Source organism: Pipistrellus hanaki (assembly GCF_964339955.1).
Source record: "Pipistrellus hanaki genome assembly, chromosome: 14".
In the NCBI taxonomy this organism is placed as follows: Eukaryota; Metazoa; Chordata; class Mammalia; order Chiroptera; family Vespertilionidae; genus Pipistrellus; species Pipistrellus hanaki.
Window position 1 is genome coordinate 44,539,316 of NC_140516.1, and position 21,946 is coordinate 44,561,261.

The 21,946-nt window shown below is 34.2% G+C and overlaps 1 protein-coding gene across 2 annotated transcripts in view; it reads left to right on the forward strand.

Annotated features, from left to right (window-relative positions):
* SHOC2 (SHOC2 leucine rich repeat scaffold protein) overlaps positions 1-18,124 on the forward strand; it is a 46,476-nt gene extending 28,352 nt beyond the window's left edge. For both annotated transcript variants that reach the window (XM_084903391.1, XM_084903390.1), the window contains exons 3-9: positions 168-305; positions 2,258-2,388; positions 7,167-7,355; positions 11,188-11,310; positions 13,202-13,339; positions 14,259-14,376; positions 16,050-18,124. In XM_084903391.1, coding sequence (XP_084759517.1) covers positions 168-305; positions 2,258-2,388; positions 7,167-7,355; positions 11,188-11,310; positions 13,202-13,339; positions 14,259-14,376; positions 16,050-16,258 — 1,046 coding nt within the window. In that variant the 3' untranslated portion in view covers positions 16,259-18,124. The remainder of the gene's footprint in view (positions 1-167; positions 306-2,257; positions 2,389-7,166; positions 7,356-11,187; positions 11,311-13,201; positions 13,340-14,258; positions 14,377-16,049) is intronic.
* The last annotated feature ends 3,822 nt before the right edge of the window (positions 18,125-21,946 follow it).

A 21,946-nucleotide genomic window follows, 5' to 3' on the forward strand; every position in this document is an offset into this window, starting at 1 on the left:
CAATATAATGATTTAGTGTTTGTAAGATGCCATTTTCAAATAACAGTTTTAGATTTTGTGTTTGACATTTTTTCTGAAAGAGTATAATTATGATAATAGAAAATGAAGTTTTCCTTTAAATATTATTTAATAATTCTTATTACATTTTTATGTTGACCTATTTACAGGTGAATTATGTAACCTCATTACCCTGGATGTAGCTCACAATCAACTTGAACATCTTCCAAAGGAGATTGGAAACTGCACACAGATAACCAACCTTGACTTGCAGCACAATGAACTGCTAGACCTCCCAGATACTATAGGTATGGTATGAGAGGTGAAAGAAGATATTGATAATTACTTATAGCAACTTGGACATTAAAATACTGTTTTTGATAATAAATATTAAAATATTAGAATTCAACATTGTTAGAGTAGTAAAACTTCTAAAAGATAGTATTTAAAAATCACTATTTCCATTTCCTGGCAGAAAATAATTATATTTTGAGAAATTAGCTCAACTGGATTATAAAGAAAATAGAATATTAAATCATATGTATATATTCTATAGCTCTGTGCTTAAATTGCAGAATGGGTGCATTTTCTGTTTTTGCTGATTTTGCAGTCCATTGAATAGAGTATTGTTCCTTTTTCACTAAAGTAGACCACCCTGAAAAATAAAACCGTTGCTGTTTAGTTTTTAAAACATAGTCAGTATAGTTTAAAGTGTGTTCATCTGTAATATTGAGGGACAAAGAAGAAATGAGCACCTAAAAGCTAAATGCCTGTGATTGGCATTGACCAGCCTACATTTATACACAGAATCTTAGCAACATTGACTTAGTTGCAATGGCTCAACACTAAAGCAAGCTATGGCTTGATTTTTAGGTTGCAGTTTAGTTTGTGGTTTACCGCTCGTTAAAAGAGGTTAGAGGTTGAAACCACTGTAGGGGGTGAATCACACAGTAAGTGCCAGACTTCTGATGTCAGTTTTTTTCTGGTATAAAAGAGTTTTGATATATCATCCTTAGTTTTTTTCACCTCTTTTATTTTTCTGAGAGGAATAGATTTTGGCAAAACGTGGATGACTCTTTGAACATGCCACTTTCTCAAGAAAGTGATAACGCCTTTGCAAATGTGAATTCATCAGAATAGCATATTCTCATACATCACATTTTTAAAAGTTCAGGTTCTTCTACCATACACAATAGTGAAAAAATGTTTAGGAAAATTGAAGGTACTATTTTTGTTTAAATAACCACAAATTTTGGTATTATGTAATGTTATATGGCAATTTCACCATTTTCATTTTGTAATTTTTAAATTCTAGAAATCTATTCTGATTTTGAAAGTGAGAAGCTTGTTATTTTGCCTTTGGAAGAGAAGTTTTATGAATCTGGTTCTGTTTATTGGACTTTTGAGTTGATAAGCATTTACTTTTAGGTTTCAATGACACTTAAAAAAATGGTTAAAATATTGTATTTGTCTACTATTTTACTGTAAACAGTGATTGAGACATGTCAGTTATTAGAACAGAATTGTGGGGACTTTTTACTATTAATAAGCTCTTTCCTTGTCTGGCAGATTTTAGAGACCCCTTAATGAATGCTCCAGCCATCTATAATAATAAAAGCATAATATGCTAATTAGACTGGGCAGCCCAATGGCCTTCCAGACGAAGCCAGGGCTGTGAGGTGCAGAGGGAAGCTGGTACTGGCAGCTGGGGGAAGGAAGGGCCTACTCTTGCATGAATTTCGTGCATTGGGCCTCTAGTTATATTATAGTGGAACAGCTTTCTTCCATAGGGAAAGCATTGTTTATTTTAAATAATACCATTAGAAATTTGAAAAATTTTTCTTCATAATTAAATGTTCATTTTTACATATAATTACTTGTTCCATGTTGGATCATCATCACATAGGTACAAATGGGGTAACTATTATAAATTTTAAATGTATACTGCTTGATGTTATACAATTAGGCCTTATCTGAAGGTTAATTTATTATTAAAGTATGACAATACTTTCTAATAATTTATTTTTATAATTGACTTATAGTGTATTTCATTATTTCTCTAAGACAAGTGGATACAAAAGTGCCTTCACCATCATCCTAATTGGTTTAGTGTAGTGTATTGTTCCTTGGTACTTAAAGTTAAGGATCTTGCTGAAATAATGCTTTATAGTAATTCATAAATATCTGGTTGATAGCCTAGGACAGTGAGAGGCTCATCAGATATTTTTTTCTTAAGTTCTCTTCTTGTGTATATTCATAGGAAACCTATCCAGTTTAAGTCGTCTTGGTCTGAGATATAACAGACTGTCAGCAATACCCAGATCACTGGCAAAATGCAGTGCACTTGAAGAATTAAATTTAGAGAACAATAACATTTCTACTTTACCAGAGGTAAGTAGAAACAAGCCTGTTAGATAATAAGGAAGAAACTAGTAAGCTTTTACAGCTGGGTAAATAATTTGATGATTGAGCTTGCCTAAAAAGGAGTATGCTATGGATATATAGCCACCACTAAGATAATAATTCCAAAAAAGAAAGAATAGGTATGATTAAAGGAACATATTAAAAAAAATTTTTTTTTTTGATGTGCAGAAAAGAGAAACCAAAGTGGTAAGTTAGTGTGCTACATTCCCCTTTACCACCACGTAAATCTTTTTCATGTCATTTGAAACTAGCAATAAAAGCTATAACAAAGGAAAAGTCGTATGGCTGGTTTTAAAACTCACTACCCCATGTAGTTCAGTTTTTTAAAAAGTTAATGAAGAAAGATAATAAAAGAATGAACTGTATAGAACATACTATTTATTATCAAGATAAAATGGCTGCAACACCCCTGTGACCCAAGTTATCACCTGCTTGTGCAATATTATTAAAGCCTATTTTGCATCTGGCAGTCACTAAAATGTGTTGTTGTTTTTTTTTAACATATTAATTTTAATTTGGGTTTGGTTGATTGTATTAGAAAAATATTTTTACTTATTTTACTCAGATTAATTGGAAAAGATACTTTAAAAAAATCCTTTTCAACTTGATAATATTTTTACTCTTGCCTTTCCTTCTTTTGCTACATACTATTTTAGCATACCCAGCAATTTGTATGTTTGCTTATGGTTATTCAGCATAAATTATAGTATTCTAACATAGAAAAGAATGGAATTGTGGACTAATTGATTGAGTAAGCTTTTGCAAAGTATTTTTTCTCAACAATTAAAAATATAAGTGGTCCTATTTTTCGACGATTGCTAGTTTTTCTGTGGTGTTTGTGTATGTATATTTGAATTAAGAATAAAGATGCTTTGGGTGAATATGTTTCAGATTTATGCTTTGATTTTGAAAGAAGAGTTAGATGAAGCTATAGGTTTGTAGCAATTAGTTTACATAATATATTAAATTTATTTGTTTCTTAGGGATATAGAAATAAAATAGCACCTATTAATTTAGCTCATTAATCTGGGTATTTGGGATTTCAGAAAGTGGCTTGGTCAGAGTACAGAAATGAGCTTCCCAGAATTGTAGTTTCTACTGTAGTGGGCCAATGACCACTAAAACTATTATGATATCTCACCTGTGGCAAAGATTATCATTGTTAGCAGCAGTTAAAGTGGGATAAGGAATAGAATCCACAGGTTGTAGATAGAGCTCTGACAACTAGACTGTCTGGATTTTTGTGTTTCTGTGATATGGTAATTTAAAATGATCATAATGGGTGAGATTCTCCTGTTTAATGTCATCATCCCCTTTTCTAAAAGTGATTCATATCCATAATAAGACAAATAATTAGCACATTAATTAGACCTTGTTGGGATGCTTTTTGGGTGTGATTCATGAGTTTAAGTAAGATTGACTGCTTTTACAATTTCACTGTGCCTAAATATAAAGACTAGGTATATATCAAATTTCACAGTGAGAAATTTAAAAATTTATTTATATATTTAGTCTTACTGTCAGTGAAGGGAAAGTAATAATTATTGGGTTCCTCTTAGGATACAGAGATTGTGAAAAGTACTTTCATAAATAATATTTTGTGAGTGAAAAAAGCAATGATTTATTTTTGATAGAATTACAAAGAGAACAGCTCTCTTCTGTCGGGCTGTGGAAGAAGGGCTGGCCTATTTTCAAGTGGAGAAGCTATGAGAGTTTTGATTGACTTCCAAATACGGGAAAGCATTGAATCTTATTTAAATACAGTACATGTGCTTTGTAAGAGCATATTTCTAATGCAAATATCTAATTAGTTGTGTTTATCATACATACAATAAGGAAGACAAAATCTAGACATTTAAGCTGGGGTAGGCAAGAAAATCAGGAAAGTGCCTTCTCATTGGGGCTTTCATATTGCTGAAAGCAGAACTGACAAAATGATTATATATTTTGCTATTTGAAGACTGAAAATGGGCTAGTTTTAATGTAGACATAAGGAAGAGTAACGTAATGCTTAAGGAATAAGGCTAGGTGCTCTATATGTATTAATGCATTTAAATCTATTATAATCTGAATTTTGGGGGTGGTATTATAAAATAGGTGGAGAAATAATACAAGAGAAGTTATGTTTCTGGACAGATTTGTTACATATTTTTCTGGGAATATGGTGAGATATATATTGATTATCTAATTAAATTACCAAAGGTCACAAAACTGGTAAGTGATTATCTAAGATGGGAACTTAGATGTGTCAGACTCTAAAGCAATGATAACCCAAAAGCTTCACCATGTGATCTAAGAATGAAAGATTTGAGAGCTGCCTCCTTGCTGCCCCTTTTCAAATATTCTCAGGTTTGAACATTTTAAAATAGAAGAATGCCAATTCAATAAAGTAATTAGCCTAACAAGAATAACATTTTCACCATGGGACTCAATAAAACTCCTTTATTTTCAAAAAAGTATGATATAGACATTTTTCCTGAATGGACTGCTATACAAAACTCTCTCACCACTCTTATCTGTACTTTTCCTTTTATCTGTGTACACCAGTAGACAAATGTTGAGTAGCTTCTCAATGTTCAGTATAAAGAACAAGTTTCAGTTCACCATATAATTATACCCTTAATTATATAGTTATTTCATTCCTTCAGCTGGCCATGCAAAAAAACTCCCACCTCAAGTGCTGAGTCTTCAGTTTCCTCGTGGTGGACAGCTAACATTTGAGCATTATTTAAAGCACACATACCCATGCACATTTCACACTGCTTGTTTTATCCCTGCTTGGGCTTTTATTTCAGTGTTTTACTTCTCTAAATATTTAATTTTTTTCTTCCTATAAAATTTATGTCACTTTTAGTCTCCTTACTGCTTTTCCAGTATTTCTCATCTTTTCTTTCAGTTTAAGTAGAGAAGGGACTTAAAATTTAAGTACTTACTACATGCTAGATGTTGTAAAATTACATATGTATTTTATTTCTTTAAAAAGTCTTTACTACAACCTATAAAATAAGGCATCATCATTTGCAAATGACTAAAACTAAGGTTCAGAGTAACAACTTGTCCAAATCACAAGCTCCTAAAAGATGGAGTAGAATTCAAAAGTGTTTTATAGCCTATACCAGTGTTTCTCAGCATTAATAAACATACAGATCACCTGAGAATCTTAGGATTCATATGATTCTGCAAGAGTGGGCTATAAGACTCTGCATTTTTAACAAGCTCCCAGGGGATGCTGATTTTCTTTTCCTTGAACCAGAATTTGAATAGCAAGAGCCTAGCTATCTATCTATGAGCCTAATGTGCTAATTGTCCGACCATTTGATGGGTTGCTATGACATGCACTGACCATCAGGGGGCAGACCCTCTGACTGATAGGTTAGCTTGCTGTTTGAGTCTGGCCGGGGACTGGGGACCGAACACACGGTCCCTCCCCAGCCCCAATTATGTACCAGAGGGCTCCCTTAGCCTGGCCTTCACCCTCTCGCAATTTGGGACCCCTCGGGGGATGTCAGAGAGCCAGTTTGGTCCAATCCCAGCAGACCAGGCCAAGGAACCCCACCGGTGCATGAATCCATGCACTGGGCCTCTAGTTCTCAATGTGTTATTATATGGGGTTAGGGTTAGAGTGTGATTTATTTCTCTAAAGAGGGTTCATTCTTAATAGCAGAAATTCTTTTGTAATACTTAAACATCTAACACTGAGGTTACATGGTAGAAGGCTGAAGTAAGGAGATAAGGGGATAGTGGGATTATGTGCTTAATAAATACATACTTGATAGGTGCATATTCCCTCAGAAATTTTACCATGTAGAGAAGCAGTCTATACTAATAAAAGGGTAATATGCTAATTAGACCAAGAGTCCTTCTGGGAAAACTTCTGGACAAAGCATGGTGGTGGGGCTGAGGCAGAGGCAGTTAGGGGCGGTCAGGCTGGTGCAGGGAGGGGGACAGTTGGGGGTGAGCAGGCCAGTGGGAGGGGCATTTGGGGGCAGGCCAGCCAGCAGGGGTTGTGGGGGGGGAGTTGGGGGCATTTAGGGGTGATTAGGCCAGCAGGCAGAGTGTTTAGGGTGATCAGGCAGACAGGCATGTGAGTGGTTAGGAGCAGTCCTCGGTTGTGAGAAGGATGTCCCCCAAGGGAAGACATATTGGAGAGGGTGCAGGCTGGGCTGAGGGACACCCTCCCCCCTTCCCCCATGCATGAATTTCGTGCACCACTAGTGTATTACATAATACCAGGAAGTATATTCATCTTCTGAATTTCATATTCCTAAAAGGAACCATTAAATTACTAAATAACTGCTTAGTTTATGCCAGGCATTATCTTAATAATATAGAGATAGGTACTTAAGAAAGACCTGGAAAGAACTGATTTCAAGCAAATGACAGGACTGGGACTGACTGATACCAAAGTTTCTGTTCTCTAGAGGTCTCAAACTGGCCACTCATGAAGCACCTCTACCCCACATAGGTATTTTCTTTATAGAGAAATTTAAATACATTGATCCAAAGAATAAAAAACAGAAGATTTCCTATAAGTAAATGAATTTGCTGTTTCTTGCAAAATCTGAAAACCTGACTATATTCATTCCATATTTCTGCAAGGAACAGTTAGCTAAAATTGAGTAGTGACTGTCACTCTCCATGAGGCATCACAGAACAGACCAACTAGTCTCTATCATTTCTTTCCTGCAAGCCCTTTAATCTTTTTACAGTTCTAATTCTTATATTTTATTTCATTTTTTTTACAGAGCCTTTTATCAAGTCTTGTGAAACTGAATAGTTTGACCTTAGCTAGAAATTGCTTCCAGTTATATCCAGTAGGTGGTCCATCTCAGTTTTCCACCATTTATTCTCTCAACATGGAACACAATCGGATCAATAAAATTCCATTTGGAATTTTCTCCAGAGCAAAAGTATTAAGTAAGCTGAATATGAAGGTAAGCTTCTGTTTGTAATAGGGAAAAAAAGCTATGTGACTAGCACTTCTACTAATATTTGTTTTCTCTATCAGTGTAGAAATGGGTATTTGCTTCTTGCTGATGGGGTCTAAACTGATAATAAGGATATTTCAGGGCAATTTGTATTATATTAGATAACAAATATCTTAGAACCATGCATACCCTTAGCAGTTTGTCCTAAAGAAGATCCTATCAAGTGTTCATAAAAGTGTAATTGTAGGGATATTTATTGCAGAGCTTTCTATTTAATTGGTAGCAACTTATAATATTATAGAGATTTCATTTTTTAAAAGTACTGTAGGCATATTTTATTTTATTGTACTTTGCTTCATTATACTTTTCAGATACTGTGTTTTTTGACAAATTGAAAGTTTGTAGCAACCCTGCATCTGCATTAAGCAAGTCTGTCCATGCCATTTTTCCAACATTATTTGCTTACTTCATGTCTCTGTATCAAATTTTGGAAATTATCGCAATATTTCAAACTTTTAAATGATATTTGATATTGTAATCTGTGATGAGTAACCTTTGTTGTTACTGTTGTAGTTGTTTTGGGGTGCCACACATCACACTCATATAAAACGGCAAACTTAATTGATAAATACTGTGTGTGTGTTCTGACTGCTCCACTGTCCTTCATTCCCTCATCTCTTTCCCACTCCCTATTTCCTAGACAACTCCCTATAGAGACAACAATATTGAAATTAAGCCATTTAATAACCTTATAGTGGCCTCTAAGTTTTGTTCAGGTGAAATGAAGAGTTTCATGTCTCTCACTTTAAAATTAAACACTAGAAAAGAATAAACCTAGTGAGGAAGGCATGTTGAAAGCTGAGATAAGCTGGAAGTTAAGCTCCTTGTGCCAGTTGAGTTGTGACTAGAAATGAAAAGTTCTTGAAGGAAATTAAAAGTGCTACTCCACTGAAAACATGAATGTTAAGAAAACAAAACAGCCTTATTGCTGATACAGAGAAAGTTTCAGTGGTCTGGATAGATAAAACCACCCACAACATTCCCTAGTAATAAGCCAAAGCCAAATTCAGAGCAAGACCCTAACTCTTCAACTTTGAAGGCTGAGAGAGGTAGTAGGGAGGCTGCAGAAATTTATGCAATTAATAAAAGCCTAAGCGACCATTATGGCGGAACTACCAGAATGACCTGTCGCAATGATGCACACTGACCACCAGGGGGAGCCGCTCAACGCAGGAGCTGCCTCCTGGTGGTCAGTTCGCTCCCATAGGAGAGCTCAGCAGTGGTGGTGGGAGCCTCTCCTGCATCCGTGCCAGTGCTAAGGAGCAGCGAGCATAAGGAGCGGCTAGCAGGCAGGCAGTAAGGAGCCAGGGCTCCCGCACTGTGAGAGGGCTCAGGCCGGGCTGAAACCCTCCACCTTGGCCTCACGAATTTTGTGCCCGGGTTTCTAGTCCTTTATGAAAGGAAGAGTTCATTGATGTGGCAAACTTCATTGCTCTTATTTTAAGATATTGCCACAGCCACACCAAGCTTCAGCAGCCATCACCCTTACAATGAACATTTAAGTAAGACCCTCTACCAGCAAAAAGACTGTATCACTTGCTGAAGACCCAAATTATGCTTAGGATTTTTAATAGTAAAGTATTTTTAAATTAAGGTATGTACATTGTTTTTTAGACATAGTGCTATTACACACTTAATAGACTACAGTGTAGTGCAAACAATTTTGTGCACTGAGAAACAAAAAAAAATACATGTAACTTATTAAAGCATTACTTGCTTTATTGTGGTAGTCTGGAACCAAACCTTCAATATCTCTCAGGTATGTCTCTGTATCTTCAATAGAATACTATGAAGCTATTAAAAAATAATACTTTAGTTTAATAGTAATTACCAGTTGAAGCATTCTCAATTTATTAAGTACAAAAAGTTAAAGCATGCAGGACTTTCCATACTTATATTTTTAAAAGCTGTTTTTAATGTGCTTAATTATATATGAAATATCTATAGATTTATATACATGTATAAGCTAATGTAGATAACAAATATAGTGTTTATCTTTGAATATCAGAATTATTTATGGGCATCTTTAGTTTCTTTTTGCTTATCCATATTCTCTACAGTGAATGAGTTTTACATTTGTAATAAGGAAAAAAGTTTATTATAAAAGGATGAAAAATGAATTGTTCAGTGATTTAATTTGTAGTGAACAAACTTTAGGGCCAGAGGAGATAGATAAATTGGCCACATAACTAATTCATGGCTGAGGTGGGAATTCAGGAAACCTATATTTCAAGCTTAAGTAATAGTGTTCTTTCTTTTGTGTCATAATACATCCTTTTGTCTTTGATGAACCATTTCAACATAATTGTGGTTTTTTCAACTGCAGTCTCAATTCTGTCTATGCTTTTTCATAAATATACTTATTCTTTATGATAATTCTTTGGAAGTATATAATAAATGAACTAGTGGAAATTCAAAATAATCTTAGTCTTAAGCAGGTATAAAGGTTATTGTTATCCAGACTAGTTATATGTGGTAATGGCTTTAATCTGATGTTCAATTTGTAATAAGAGGTTTAGAACACAGTCTACGTAGGTGTTTATTAGTTTTTGCATTTGATTATACTTTTTATGGATATGATGTTTATATAATATGTTAGCTTGAAAAAGCCTGTGGTGTTTTTTTTTTTTTTTCAGTAAAATTTTGCTTAGAGCTTTGTCTTAATTTTTCTTCAAAATTATAATGGTTAGCAAAAGTTTTTCTTGAAAGAAGGCAAATAAAGCCTGACATTTTCCTGCTCATATTAGCACAGTAATAGTTTTTAAAATGAAAATGTTTTTATCATTCTATTAACTATCAGTAGTTTGGGTATCAATAGGTCATAAGTTTAAATGTTATAATTAATAGGTAATGAGTTCTAATGAATGTTTGCTACTTGGGATTTCTCTTATGAATAGTTTTGTGTAAAATAATCATTGTATATTGCAAAAAAAGTTTTTAAATACAGATGAACAAAAAGGACATAAAATGATCCATTAATGAGAGGTAGGGTCACTGGTAACATATTGGCATATATCATTGATACCCAACTGGGACTGATGGTCTGCTCTGAATACCAATACCCCCAACATACGACAGTGTGGTAAGAGTTGTCATTGATAAAAATGTGTTCTATAAATGAATATGAGGAAGCAGAAAAAAATAGTGAATCATTGGCATATATTTCACTTATTTTCTGTGTATAGCTATATCTAATTTTTAAAATTAGGATCACACTATTTCATCATTTGTTTTCAGTGATAAATATTTTTTTTGTCATCTTTTGGACTTTTAAAGTAAAATTGTGGATACTTAATATTTAATGGTTTAATTTGCTGCCTTATTAAGACTTTTTCCCTCTCATACTTTATTGCTCAGCATTTCTAGAATTGCTGTGGTTATCTAGTTTCCTTGTAGGCCCTAATTAGATGTTTATTCTTTCGTTGTGTTCATGAGCATCCACCTTTTATTCAGTGATTTCTATACATTATTGTAAAATGGGGAAAATATCCACTGGGACCTTTGAAATCTCATGTTGGTTTATATGGTATATTTTTTTCTATAGCCAATACAGGTAATCACATAGAGAACAAACTTCCAGTTTTACCTCAAAACAAAAACCTAACTATTGTATGAAAAACTTTGAAGGTTTAGAGTTTTTATTGCTTTTTGTTCTTTCTTTATTTGTTATCAAGAAAAGGGAATAAGTTTTCTGTTTCAGAATTCTCTTTCCATTGGATAGTATATGGAACTTTGTTTTTATGGTTATACTTTAGATGCTTCTTTTTGTCTTTGTTAGGACAATCAGTTGACATCACTTCCCTTGGATTTTGGAACTTGGACCAGTATGGTAGAATTGAATTTAGCCACTAATCAGCTCACAAAGATCCCTGAGGATGTGTCTGGTCTTGTTTCTCTTGAGGTGTGTATAAAAGAGCATTTAGAACTCCTTCAATCCTTCTACATTACATCACTTACAAAGTTTCCAATTAAAATAAGCAATTTCTATTTGAGTGAAGATCATAATTAGAAATGTTAGGGCTCTCTTAAACATACAAACCCATTAGGGTGATGAAGTGTTGACTTAATCTGGTCAGTGCTACTGAATTACTCTTGCCCACTAAAAGTTGGTAGGTTTGAGTGCTGTAAAAGTTTTCTAAGACTTAGCATTTAAAAAAAGCATTTTTTAGAACATATTTTCCCCCTTAATTGTATAAGAACTCTGCATCATTGTGTATCAAAATAATTATGGATTCCTCAGATTGGCATTTAGAACCTTTTATGCAATTCTGGCCTACTTTTCCATCCTAATTATCTACCTACTCTTTTATTTACTATTTAAATAGATTATTTTCTTTTTTGGAAACACATGCATATTTCTAGCTCTGTATGTTTAGTCTTATTCTTCTCAATATCGAGAATGCCCTCTCTTTATTCCCTTCTTTTTCCTTTTAAAATTCTTTTCTGGAATTAAAGGTCCATCTTATTGTCACCTCCTTAGTCAAGCATGATTTCACCTGCCTGTGAGACCCTACGATTTTCATTCTTTTCATGAGAAAGCTTACTAAGAGTAAATACATATTTTACAATTTAAAATACATATTTTAATATCCTGGTTTTCTAAAAACATGATTTTTTCTTTTCATTATTATGATTATTTCTAAATATATTTTTATTGATTTCAGAGATGAAGGGTGAGGGAGAGAGGGATAGAAACATCAATGATGAGAGAGAATCATTGAATGGCTGCCTCTTGCATGCACCCTACTGGAGATTGAGCCCACAACCTAGGCACGTGTCCTTGACCAGAATTGAACTTGGGACTTTCAGTTCGTAGGTCGATGTTCTATCCACTGAGCCAAATTGGTTAGGGCTTATTTTATTTTTTTTATTTAGTCAGGTGAAAGTATGACATAATGATTAAAAAAATGAGCTTTGAAGCCAAACAGATCTGAGTACAATTTCACTTTTATTTCCATTTATGGATTTAAACTTCCCAAGTATCATTTTCCTCACCTGTGAAATGGGGATAATATGTAGTATTTTTCTTGTAAGGTTGTAGTTGATACATTCAGTATAGTGTCCTGCAATTAGTAAACTCAGTAAATGATAACTGCTGTTATTATTTTCTTGGTCTAATTGTATATGGTTATATTATTGTGGATAGTATAACTTTGAAGGAAATACATTTGCATAAAAAATTAACCAGAACCTTATGTAGATTTTTCCTATTAGTTTCCTTTTCACTATCCCCATACCCAGTGTTGTTTCTCTACATCTATTGTAACATCTCTGAGAACAAGGACTATCTTCTTCAATCTTTTTCCCCTCTTCAGAATATTGTTGGATATCTTGCAATGTAAATAAATATACCACAAATAATAACTGGTGGATAGATGTAGGCAGTTTAAGAAGTCAGTTATTACCTTCCTTAAATGATAGCTTGTAAGGGGTTTGAATAAATAACTGGTTTCCTAGTAGACATTTGTAACTATCAGAATACCATTAACTATATGAATCTTGCTATAAGTAGTTAGTAATTGTATATATTTTTAAGTTAATAATTATACATTTTCAATTTAAAGTTAAATTGTTTTGCTTACTTTAGTTTCGACTTAAATAAAATCCATTTTTCCAATAACTATGGTGATTTTTTTTTTTTAGAATAGTAAGTTATTTTTTGTGATTTGAACATTATTCTTACTACTCAGTGTTTAGAAAATTAGCATTGCTTAATAAATTTTAAGCCACATAGTGGTAATGTATGATTCCATTTTATGAGTTGCCAAATACTATCAATAATTTCTTCCTAGGTTCTGATATTATCAAACAATCTTCTAAAGAAGCTTCCCCATGGTCTTGGAAACCTTAGGAAGTTAAGAGAGCTGGATCTAGAGGAGAACAAATTGGAATCCTTGCCAAATGAAATTGCTTATCTTAAGGATTTACAGGTAAAATGTTATCCTAATAATTTTATAGTTATACTAGAGGCCTGGTGCACAAAATTCGTGCATGGGGGTGGGGGGGCAGGGACCCTCAGTCCAGCCTGCACCTTCTCCGATCTGGGACATCCCTTCTCACAATCCAGAACTGCTGGCTCCCAAGGGCTCACCTGCCTGCCTTCCTGATTGCCACAAACCGGTTCTGCCTGTGAAGTCCTGGTCACCCCTTACTGCCCTCCCCTGTAGGTATGGTCATCCCTAACTGTTCTCCCCTGCAGGGCTGGTTCCCCCCAACTGCTCTCCCCTGCAGGCCTGCTCCCCCTCCCCCCCCAACTGCCCTTCCCTGCTGGCCTGGTTGCCCCCAACTTCTCTGCTGGCTTGGCCTGGTCACCCCTAACTGCCCTCCCTTGCAGGCTTGTTTGCCTCCAACTGCCCTCCCTTGCAGGCCTGGTCCCCCACAACTGCTCTCCTCTCCTGGCCTGATCGCCCACAACTGCACTCCCTTGCAGGCCTGGTCCCTCCCAACTGCACTCCCCTGCTGGCAATCTGTGGCGGCCATCTTGTGTCCACATGGAAGCAGCCACCTTGTGTGTTGGAGTGACAGTCAATTTGCATATTACTCTTTTATTAGATAGGATGATTAAAGCTTTTGGATGCATTCCAAATTGCTCATTTTTCTTAAAAATTTTATCTTGGACCAGATAGATTTTCCTATTATAGCTTTAGAGCTGTGTTTTATGTTCATTTAATGTGTTTTCTTTTGTCTTCCTAACGAATGATATTTTTTGAAAGAAAAACTTATTCTTGTCCTGTCCACTCTAATTTCTCCGTTTGCTTATGCTATTGGTTTAGTAGATATTTAGTTCTAAATTTACAACAGTTGTTGGCAATATATATGTAACCATCTTTTCTTAAATTGATCTTTCAGAAATTAGTCTTGACAAACAACCAGTTGACCACTCTTCCCAGGGGCATTGGTCACCTTACCAATCTCACACATCTAGGCCTTGGAGAGAACCTGCTTACTCATCTTCCTGAGGAAATTGGTATGAAACCTTTGGATGCTTGATTCTGTACTAATAATTTGCTCCTTCAAGTAGTAGTTCAGATAATTATGTCAGATCTGTTTTTGTCAACTGAGGTTCCAGCAGACTTAAGGTGTTTTTGTTTTTAGTTTGTGTTTTTTAATAAAGCACTAGTAGTTGGTGGGTTGGTTGGTTTTGGTTAGGTTTCTTCATAGGGGGAATATTGTGTTTGAGAAAGTTTTAGCATACTTATGTTCTAATAGGTATAACCTTAATTTCAAAGAGTTATTTCATGTTTCTTCTAAATTTAAAAATTACACAGGCTTGCTTTAAACTAATAATATCTTATGTCAAAAGGACATTTCCTTATGAGGTTTTAGAATTAATAATAGTATTTTATTAATATTAATATTTTAGAAAACTTTAGAATTTTCTAAGTTTTCTTTAAATATCTATTAACATAACCACCTTGAGTTTGAGGCAGTGCAAGTTGTATTCCCATTTTATGAAAAGAGTTGAAGTCACAAAATAATTTTTAAATTAGTAATTTTATGTATTATGTCTTCCATCTATATCCTGCTGTTCCATAGGCACTATAGATTAGTGGTGAAGAATGGTTTTGAAGTAAAATAGACAACTCAAAATTTGGCTTTATGGCTTTAAAAAAAGCCATAAAGCCAAATTTCAAGTTTCCTGCTCATAAAATAAATAATAGTAACTTCTCATAGCATTCTCTGAATATTAAATAAACTATTAAGTGTAAACAAATCTATTACTCAGTAGCCATTATTTTTATTCTTCTACATACCACTATCAAATATCACAAAATTTGAAGTTGAAAAATTGGCAAAACATGAGGCAACTTTACACTTTGATTTCTAGTGTATTTATGCAGCTGGTCTCATGCAGTTGCTGGAAACATTTGCCTAGAAAGTATGAGTATCCTACGTCTAAGAAAAAAATTAAAAATACTATATAAATTGATTTTTGGCTGGCTTTTAAATATGTGATGCCTGATTCTTGTGGTTCAGTGGTTGAGCATCAACCTATGAACCAGGAGATCAGTTTCATGCCCCTGGCACTGCCTCGGTTGCTGGCTCAGTCCCTAGGAGAGGGTGTGTAGGAGGCAGCCCATCAGTGATTCTCCCTAATCATTGATATATATATATATATCTATCCATCAATCACTCTCTCCTTCCTCCCTCCCTCCCTCCCCCTCTCTGAAATTAATAAAAATATTGAAAAAATAAATATGTGATGCCTTAGTGAAAGATTATACCAACTAACAAAAACCTTTCCACATGAGAAATTGATACGAGAGATTGTCACATTGTTTACAACAGAAAAATGATTACAGGCACTGACTGTACAATAAACTTATCTCTGGAGTTAAGAAACACAAACAAAAACCTCTCCAACCTTGAAAACCAGCCAAAAGGAAGATTCTAATTTAACTGATGTGGAGTGTGACCTGGATATTGGCGTTTCCACATTTCTTCAGTTGATTTGAACATGCAATAAAGCTTGAGACTCGCAGTTGTAGGGTTTTAAAGTGAGGAGAAAAAAGTAAGAGGAAATTGGTATTTCAGTACATACGATGCTCAGGACAGTATCATGCCATTGCATTTATTTTAGTAGTAACTAATTTTTTAAAAATAGTAATTGATTTTTTTTTTTTTTTTTTTTTTAAACAGGTACACTGGAGAACCTAGAGGAACTGTATTTGAATGACAACCCCAACCTGCATAGCCTTCCCTTTGAGCTGGCTCTTTGCAGCAAGCTTTCAATCATGAGTATTGAGAACTGTCCACTCAGTCACCTTCCACCTCAGATTGTTGCTGGGGGTCCTTCTTTCATCATTCAGTTCTTAAAGATGCAGGGTCCATATCGTGCCATGGTCTGATACAAATCTGCTGGTCCCACACACTGTTCACAAATAGACTGCCATTAATGTTTCATATCTATACCTGTGTCTATTTATGTAGATATTGATATATTTGGCAGATTTATAAAGTCTGCATTATGTGTTTCTGCTAATAGAGGAATCATAGCCATTTAGATTTTTTTAAAAATTCTGTACAAAAGGCTTATATAAGTTTTCTTTGCTGAACTTGATGGATGTTTTCCTGTTGTGTAATATGCCAGTTTGCTCAAGACATTTGTATTGAATTTATTAAATTTAAGGGGCAGAGGTAGTACAGTTAGATATACTTTCTCTTAACAAAAATTATGGGCAAATGATTTTGTTGCAACTTTTCATACACATTTTCCCCTTACCAGTTGTCAGATCTTTATAGTATTATAGGCCCTGAAGGTAGAATTTTTCTTTAACTTATTTTGAAATTTGAGATTTAAATTTTATATATTGTTTACAGTCAGAGTAAATCACTGGATTTTTTGTTGTTGTTATTTTGATTTGCTCTGTTTTAATCAGTCAAATCTAGAGTTTATATTCTCTGCAAAGAATTTGCGTCAGCTGGTTTAAATATAAAAGATATTTGCTTTTTTGAAACAACTGGCAAAGTGAAAAGATAGTCAAAATTCTAGAATTCCTGTAATTGTGATTCTCTGATCAATTGTGAAGCAAAGTATTTGAATTGAGTCTTTTGGTTGGGGGGGAGGAGGGTATTGAGACCTTTTCTAGTATAAATATCTTTTCTTAAGTTTGGGGGAGCAGAAACTTGTACTGCAAAGGAGTTTTCATTCCTAAAAGTTGCAGGTCCACAAAAAATAATAAAAATTTGGCAAAAAAAATATACACACACATTCTATATATGTATATACAATGCTATATAGATATGTATTTATTATATCATAAACTACAGTAGGTTTCTTTAAGGATTTCTCCCTAGCCTTGTACAATGAAAATGAATGTTTTTCTTTGAACACTGCAATATATGTTTCAAGGTTATTTAACAGTGTACTATGGTTTTATATCTTGACTTGCCTTGTACATCTTTCACTTCTGGAATATCTGCGTCTAAGCACAATATCTTCACACTGTGCTATATTGCTGCTGAACTAAATGCACTTTTCCCCACATGTGGGGCACTGGCTTCAAACAATTCAGTTCAGTACCATTGATTTTAATCTCATCTTTCTTGGTAGTTGTTAATATAGTAATGGAAAAGAGGCATATTGCATAGAAGCCATTGGTAGTTTAGTGGGAGTTCTGTAAGATGTGCCTGTGCTCTTTGATTTTTTTTTTTTTTTTTTTTTTTGCTTTACTGCTTTTAGTGTTGTAAATGCGTGCCCCTTATACAGTACTTTTACTTTTGATAGTGTCACTCTAAGTCGGTTTAATTTTTGAAGAGAGTCACAGAGCAAGTGCATTCTAGATGTCATTCTAAAAAACACATCCCATGTAATGAGTAACTATTATGTGTAATTACATATTGCTGCTTGGATTTCTTTTTTAATTTCCATTTAAATGGGCATTGTGTTTTAAAGAAAACCATTTTTGAATTAAGGCCATGATATTAAGATAGAAATTTGGGGCGTTGTTTTGCTTTTCCTGGTGCTCAAAATCAGGACTAAGTTTGAGGTGGAACCTATATTTGTAATTGGCAAATTTTTAAGGAGCAACTAAGAAATGGAAGGCAGGTGAAGATATAAAACCCTAGAATGCTTAAATGTGCTGTAAAATTATTGTAGATGTCACTGGATTTTACCAAGTAATATCCTTTCTTCTTTTCCCCCCAATCTACTGTGGCTTTTCAGTTAAAATTTTGTTTATAAAAGAAATTTGTTTATTACAGCTCTACCTAGAGCTTGTGTGTATGTGTGGTTTTTAAAAATGTTATATCCGGGGTGCTTATGTATTATGATGGTGGAACTTGAACTTTAAAGGGAGTAATAACCTAATGTCTTTTTTGGGGGGGAGGGGGGAAGGGAGTATTGTTTCTTTACAATGAAAATAGGTACTATTTTTTAAGCATTTTGGTTACCCTACCTTAATTTACTAGTATATTGGTCTATAACAGATACAGAATGATCAAAATCTTACATGTAGAAGTGATGTTATAGGCAAATCATAGATAGCTGAGGAGTTATAAAGTTTTTAAAGAAGCATAAAATATATGTTCTGGGTATGGCTGCCACATTGAATTTCATTACTTCTAACAAAAAACTAAAGTGGACTCTAATTGGGATATCCTTGTGAAATCAAAATATTTAATATTTAAATTGAATGTAAGGGCTATTGTTGACTACATGTGAGCTAATACTTTTCCTGAACTGCAGTAGGATTAACTAGCATATCCAAAATTTTTCTCTTAAAGAAAGGGTTTAGTCTTTTTATGAGGCTCAGTAAACAAAAAAAACAAAAAAAAGAAGTCATAGAATGTTACATTGCTCTAAACTTTGCTTTTTTGTTGATATGTAGGGTAGGGCAAAAGTAGGTTTACAGTTGTTCATATGGAAGATAATACAATAATTAATAAATAATAATACAAGAATAAAATGTTTAATGTACTCACAACTGTAAACCTACCTTTGCCCCATCCTGTATTGTATCAAAACAGCGACTGTCAACAGTCCTTTTGTGGTAGTTTAATACTTATAAAATTCCAAGTGATTATTTCATACAGGAAGAAGTGGGGAGATGCTAACTAATTTATAAACTTGAAAGATAACAAATGAAAGCAGTAAAAAATAGAAATCCTTGAAGGAAAAAAACCACATTTTATTTGTACTTGTATTAAAAGGTGGGTGGTGCCATTGGAATGAGTTCTAAAAATGTGATTACGTCTAATTTATCAAGTCTGAATCATTAAAAAAATGCAAAAACTGTTATACATCACACTTTAGTCTTTCTCTGATAACACTTTTTATAACTTTTCATCTCAGTTATTGCTAAGCCATGTGTATTGAATCCAAATTTCAGCTTGCAGAATTTGTAATTGTTCATCAATAAGAGTAGGTAGTGGCTTAAATGTATTAAATGGGACACTTTGAAATGGAAAGGGGGCGCTACCAATCAGTATATTGGGCCAACAACTGTACATCAGAACTGAATCTGGGAAATCAGGATATGTGGGTACTCTTGCATGAGTAAGATTAAAGGAAAGCAAATGTCACAATCTAAAAATAAGAAGAGTTAATTTCTGAAATTTTCAAATTTAAAATGAATAACTTGTAAGGAAAGGAAAGGTTTCCTTTTGCCTACACTAGAGGATAAGGTAGTATACCAATATCTAAAACTTTTTTCTTTATTCTTTTGGTTATTTTGGCCATTGAGAGCCAGTTGGGACAATTGGAAAATGTGACAATATTTTGAGAATTTGAATCTACAAAATTGTGACATTGATTTGGAATATTCTTAGATTAATAAAATATGAGAATGTTTAATAAAATAGATACCAATATTTGGTTACTGAATAGAATGTCTTCTAAACCCGGTAACACTAACTCTAAGGAAACATTTGGTTTATTTTACACTTTAAATAAGTGGGGTTTTTTTTGGGGGGGGGGGGATTTTTAACTTTTAAAACTGAAGTTGTTAGTAACCTTATAGAACTTTATATACTTAATTATCCTGCTAATATTATACATTCTAAACATAAACTTTTTAATGTAAATACTTGTTAGTGTCAGGACTTTACCTTATCCAGATAGTAGTTTATCGTGTTTTACGTTGGGGCTTTTCAAAGCTTGGGAGCAGGCAGAGTGTCCATTACTGAAAGCAGTACAGACAAGGCTGTCAGGTGCGGGTCTTGCAGGCTGTGCAGAGCTTATATTTGGGAGGGGCGTAATTCAAACATGCATGCACGAAAACTCTGTCTCGAAAATATCACCTTCAAATTAGGCAACCTGAATGTCCAAATCTTTTTAAAGGTATCATCTGATTGAATATATGGTTACTTTAAATTTTCTTCTTGAGATTAGAGATAAGAATCTGAATGTTTTTAATTTTTTTTTTTTAGTTTTTATCAGTGATTTTGAAAAAACAATTAGAAAACAATTTTAATATATCTTAGGGAGTTTTGTGTGGTTTTTGTTAATCATTACCTGAGGATATTTTGTACATTTTTAGAGAGAGTGGAAAATAGGAAGGTTGGGGTAGAAAGAGAGAGAGAGAGAGATGCTGATTGATTGCCTCCCGCATGAGCCCGACCAGGGCCAGGGATTGAACCTACAACTCAAATACGTGCCCTTAAACAGGAATCAAATCCATGACCCAGTGTGCAGGCTGATGCTCTAACCATTTAGGAACACCGAGCAGGGCTATATCTTAGGGAATTTTAATACAGTGTTTAAGCATCTAAATGTCCAAATTTACTGTGACAGAAGTAACATTCAGAATGCTTGAAAATAGCCTTTTAGTTTCTGAAGTGTAGGCATACCATGTATGTGAGTACATATTTATGAATATGGGAGATAGTCAAAGCATAATGGAGAAAACATAAATGAAGTGAACTTGTGTTTTAAATTAGGCAGGTGATTGATTTGTAATGAAGTCCTTGTGTTGATTTTGGAGATCATTGTGTTGCTGAATTTTATTACAGATAATATGCCTTGTAAGTAGCACTATTTAGCATAAAATGTTTATCATATAGCTTGTCAAACACTTGCTATTGAGGTCACAGTCTAATGGATTTCACACATATTTGAGTAATCTACTTCTAAAAAATAAAGAACTGATTTCATTCAGAGCTCAATATTTCTAACCTCCAAACAAAGCACCTCCTGTTACTGCTTAATAAGGGCCATCCTGAGGCAATTGAGAATATGATTGCCTTTTAAAAAATACTCATAGAATTTGGTTTATAGAAAATAAAATATTAACATGAAGAGTTAGGGATGAGCCTGGGTTTAGAATGTTTACTATTTTCCATTAAAATGTTTGATGACTTATTTTTTTACTTTTGTGAAACATCAGCTTATTTGCAAATAAGAAATCTACATGTTTTGGCCTTGGATGTCAACTTCAAAAGAATATTGTACAGTTAAGCATTCTAAGTAACCCTTACCTTGTTTCGATTGCAGAAGAAAACTAAAAGCAAAATTGTTCTAGTTTTCTGTTTTTGTACAGTATTATCCTATTATTTCCCCAGGGCATAAGCAGTCTTATTACATCATTATGTGAGATACCTGAGTGATAAGGTTTACTTTTTTTATTTTATGTATATACTCATACATATATACTTATATACACTTCATGGAGATTGCATTTTCCAGCTTTTCTAATACATTTGAATGCCATGTAGTAAATGCCAGCTTTTAAAATACACAATTCTAAAATATACAAACAATTCTAAGTTAAGAGTTCGTTTATATCTAAGAACCTTGGAGGTTATTGAATAAATTTATATACTATTAGTGGCCCGGTGCATGAAATTCGTGCAGAGGGGGGAAATTTGTGTGTCCCTTAGCCCAGCCTTCACCCTCTCCAATCTGGGACTGCTGGCTCCCAACTGTTTGCCTGCCTGCCTGCCTGATTGCCCCTAACCTCTTCTGCTTGTCAGCCTGTTCACCCCCTAACTACTCCCCTGCCAGCCTGGTTAACCCTAACTGCCCTCCCTTGCTGGCCTGGTTGCCCCCAACTGCCCTCCTGAGCAGGCCTGGTCCCCCCAACTGCCCTCCCCTGCTG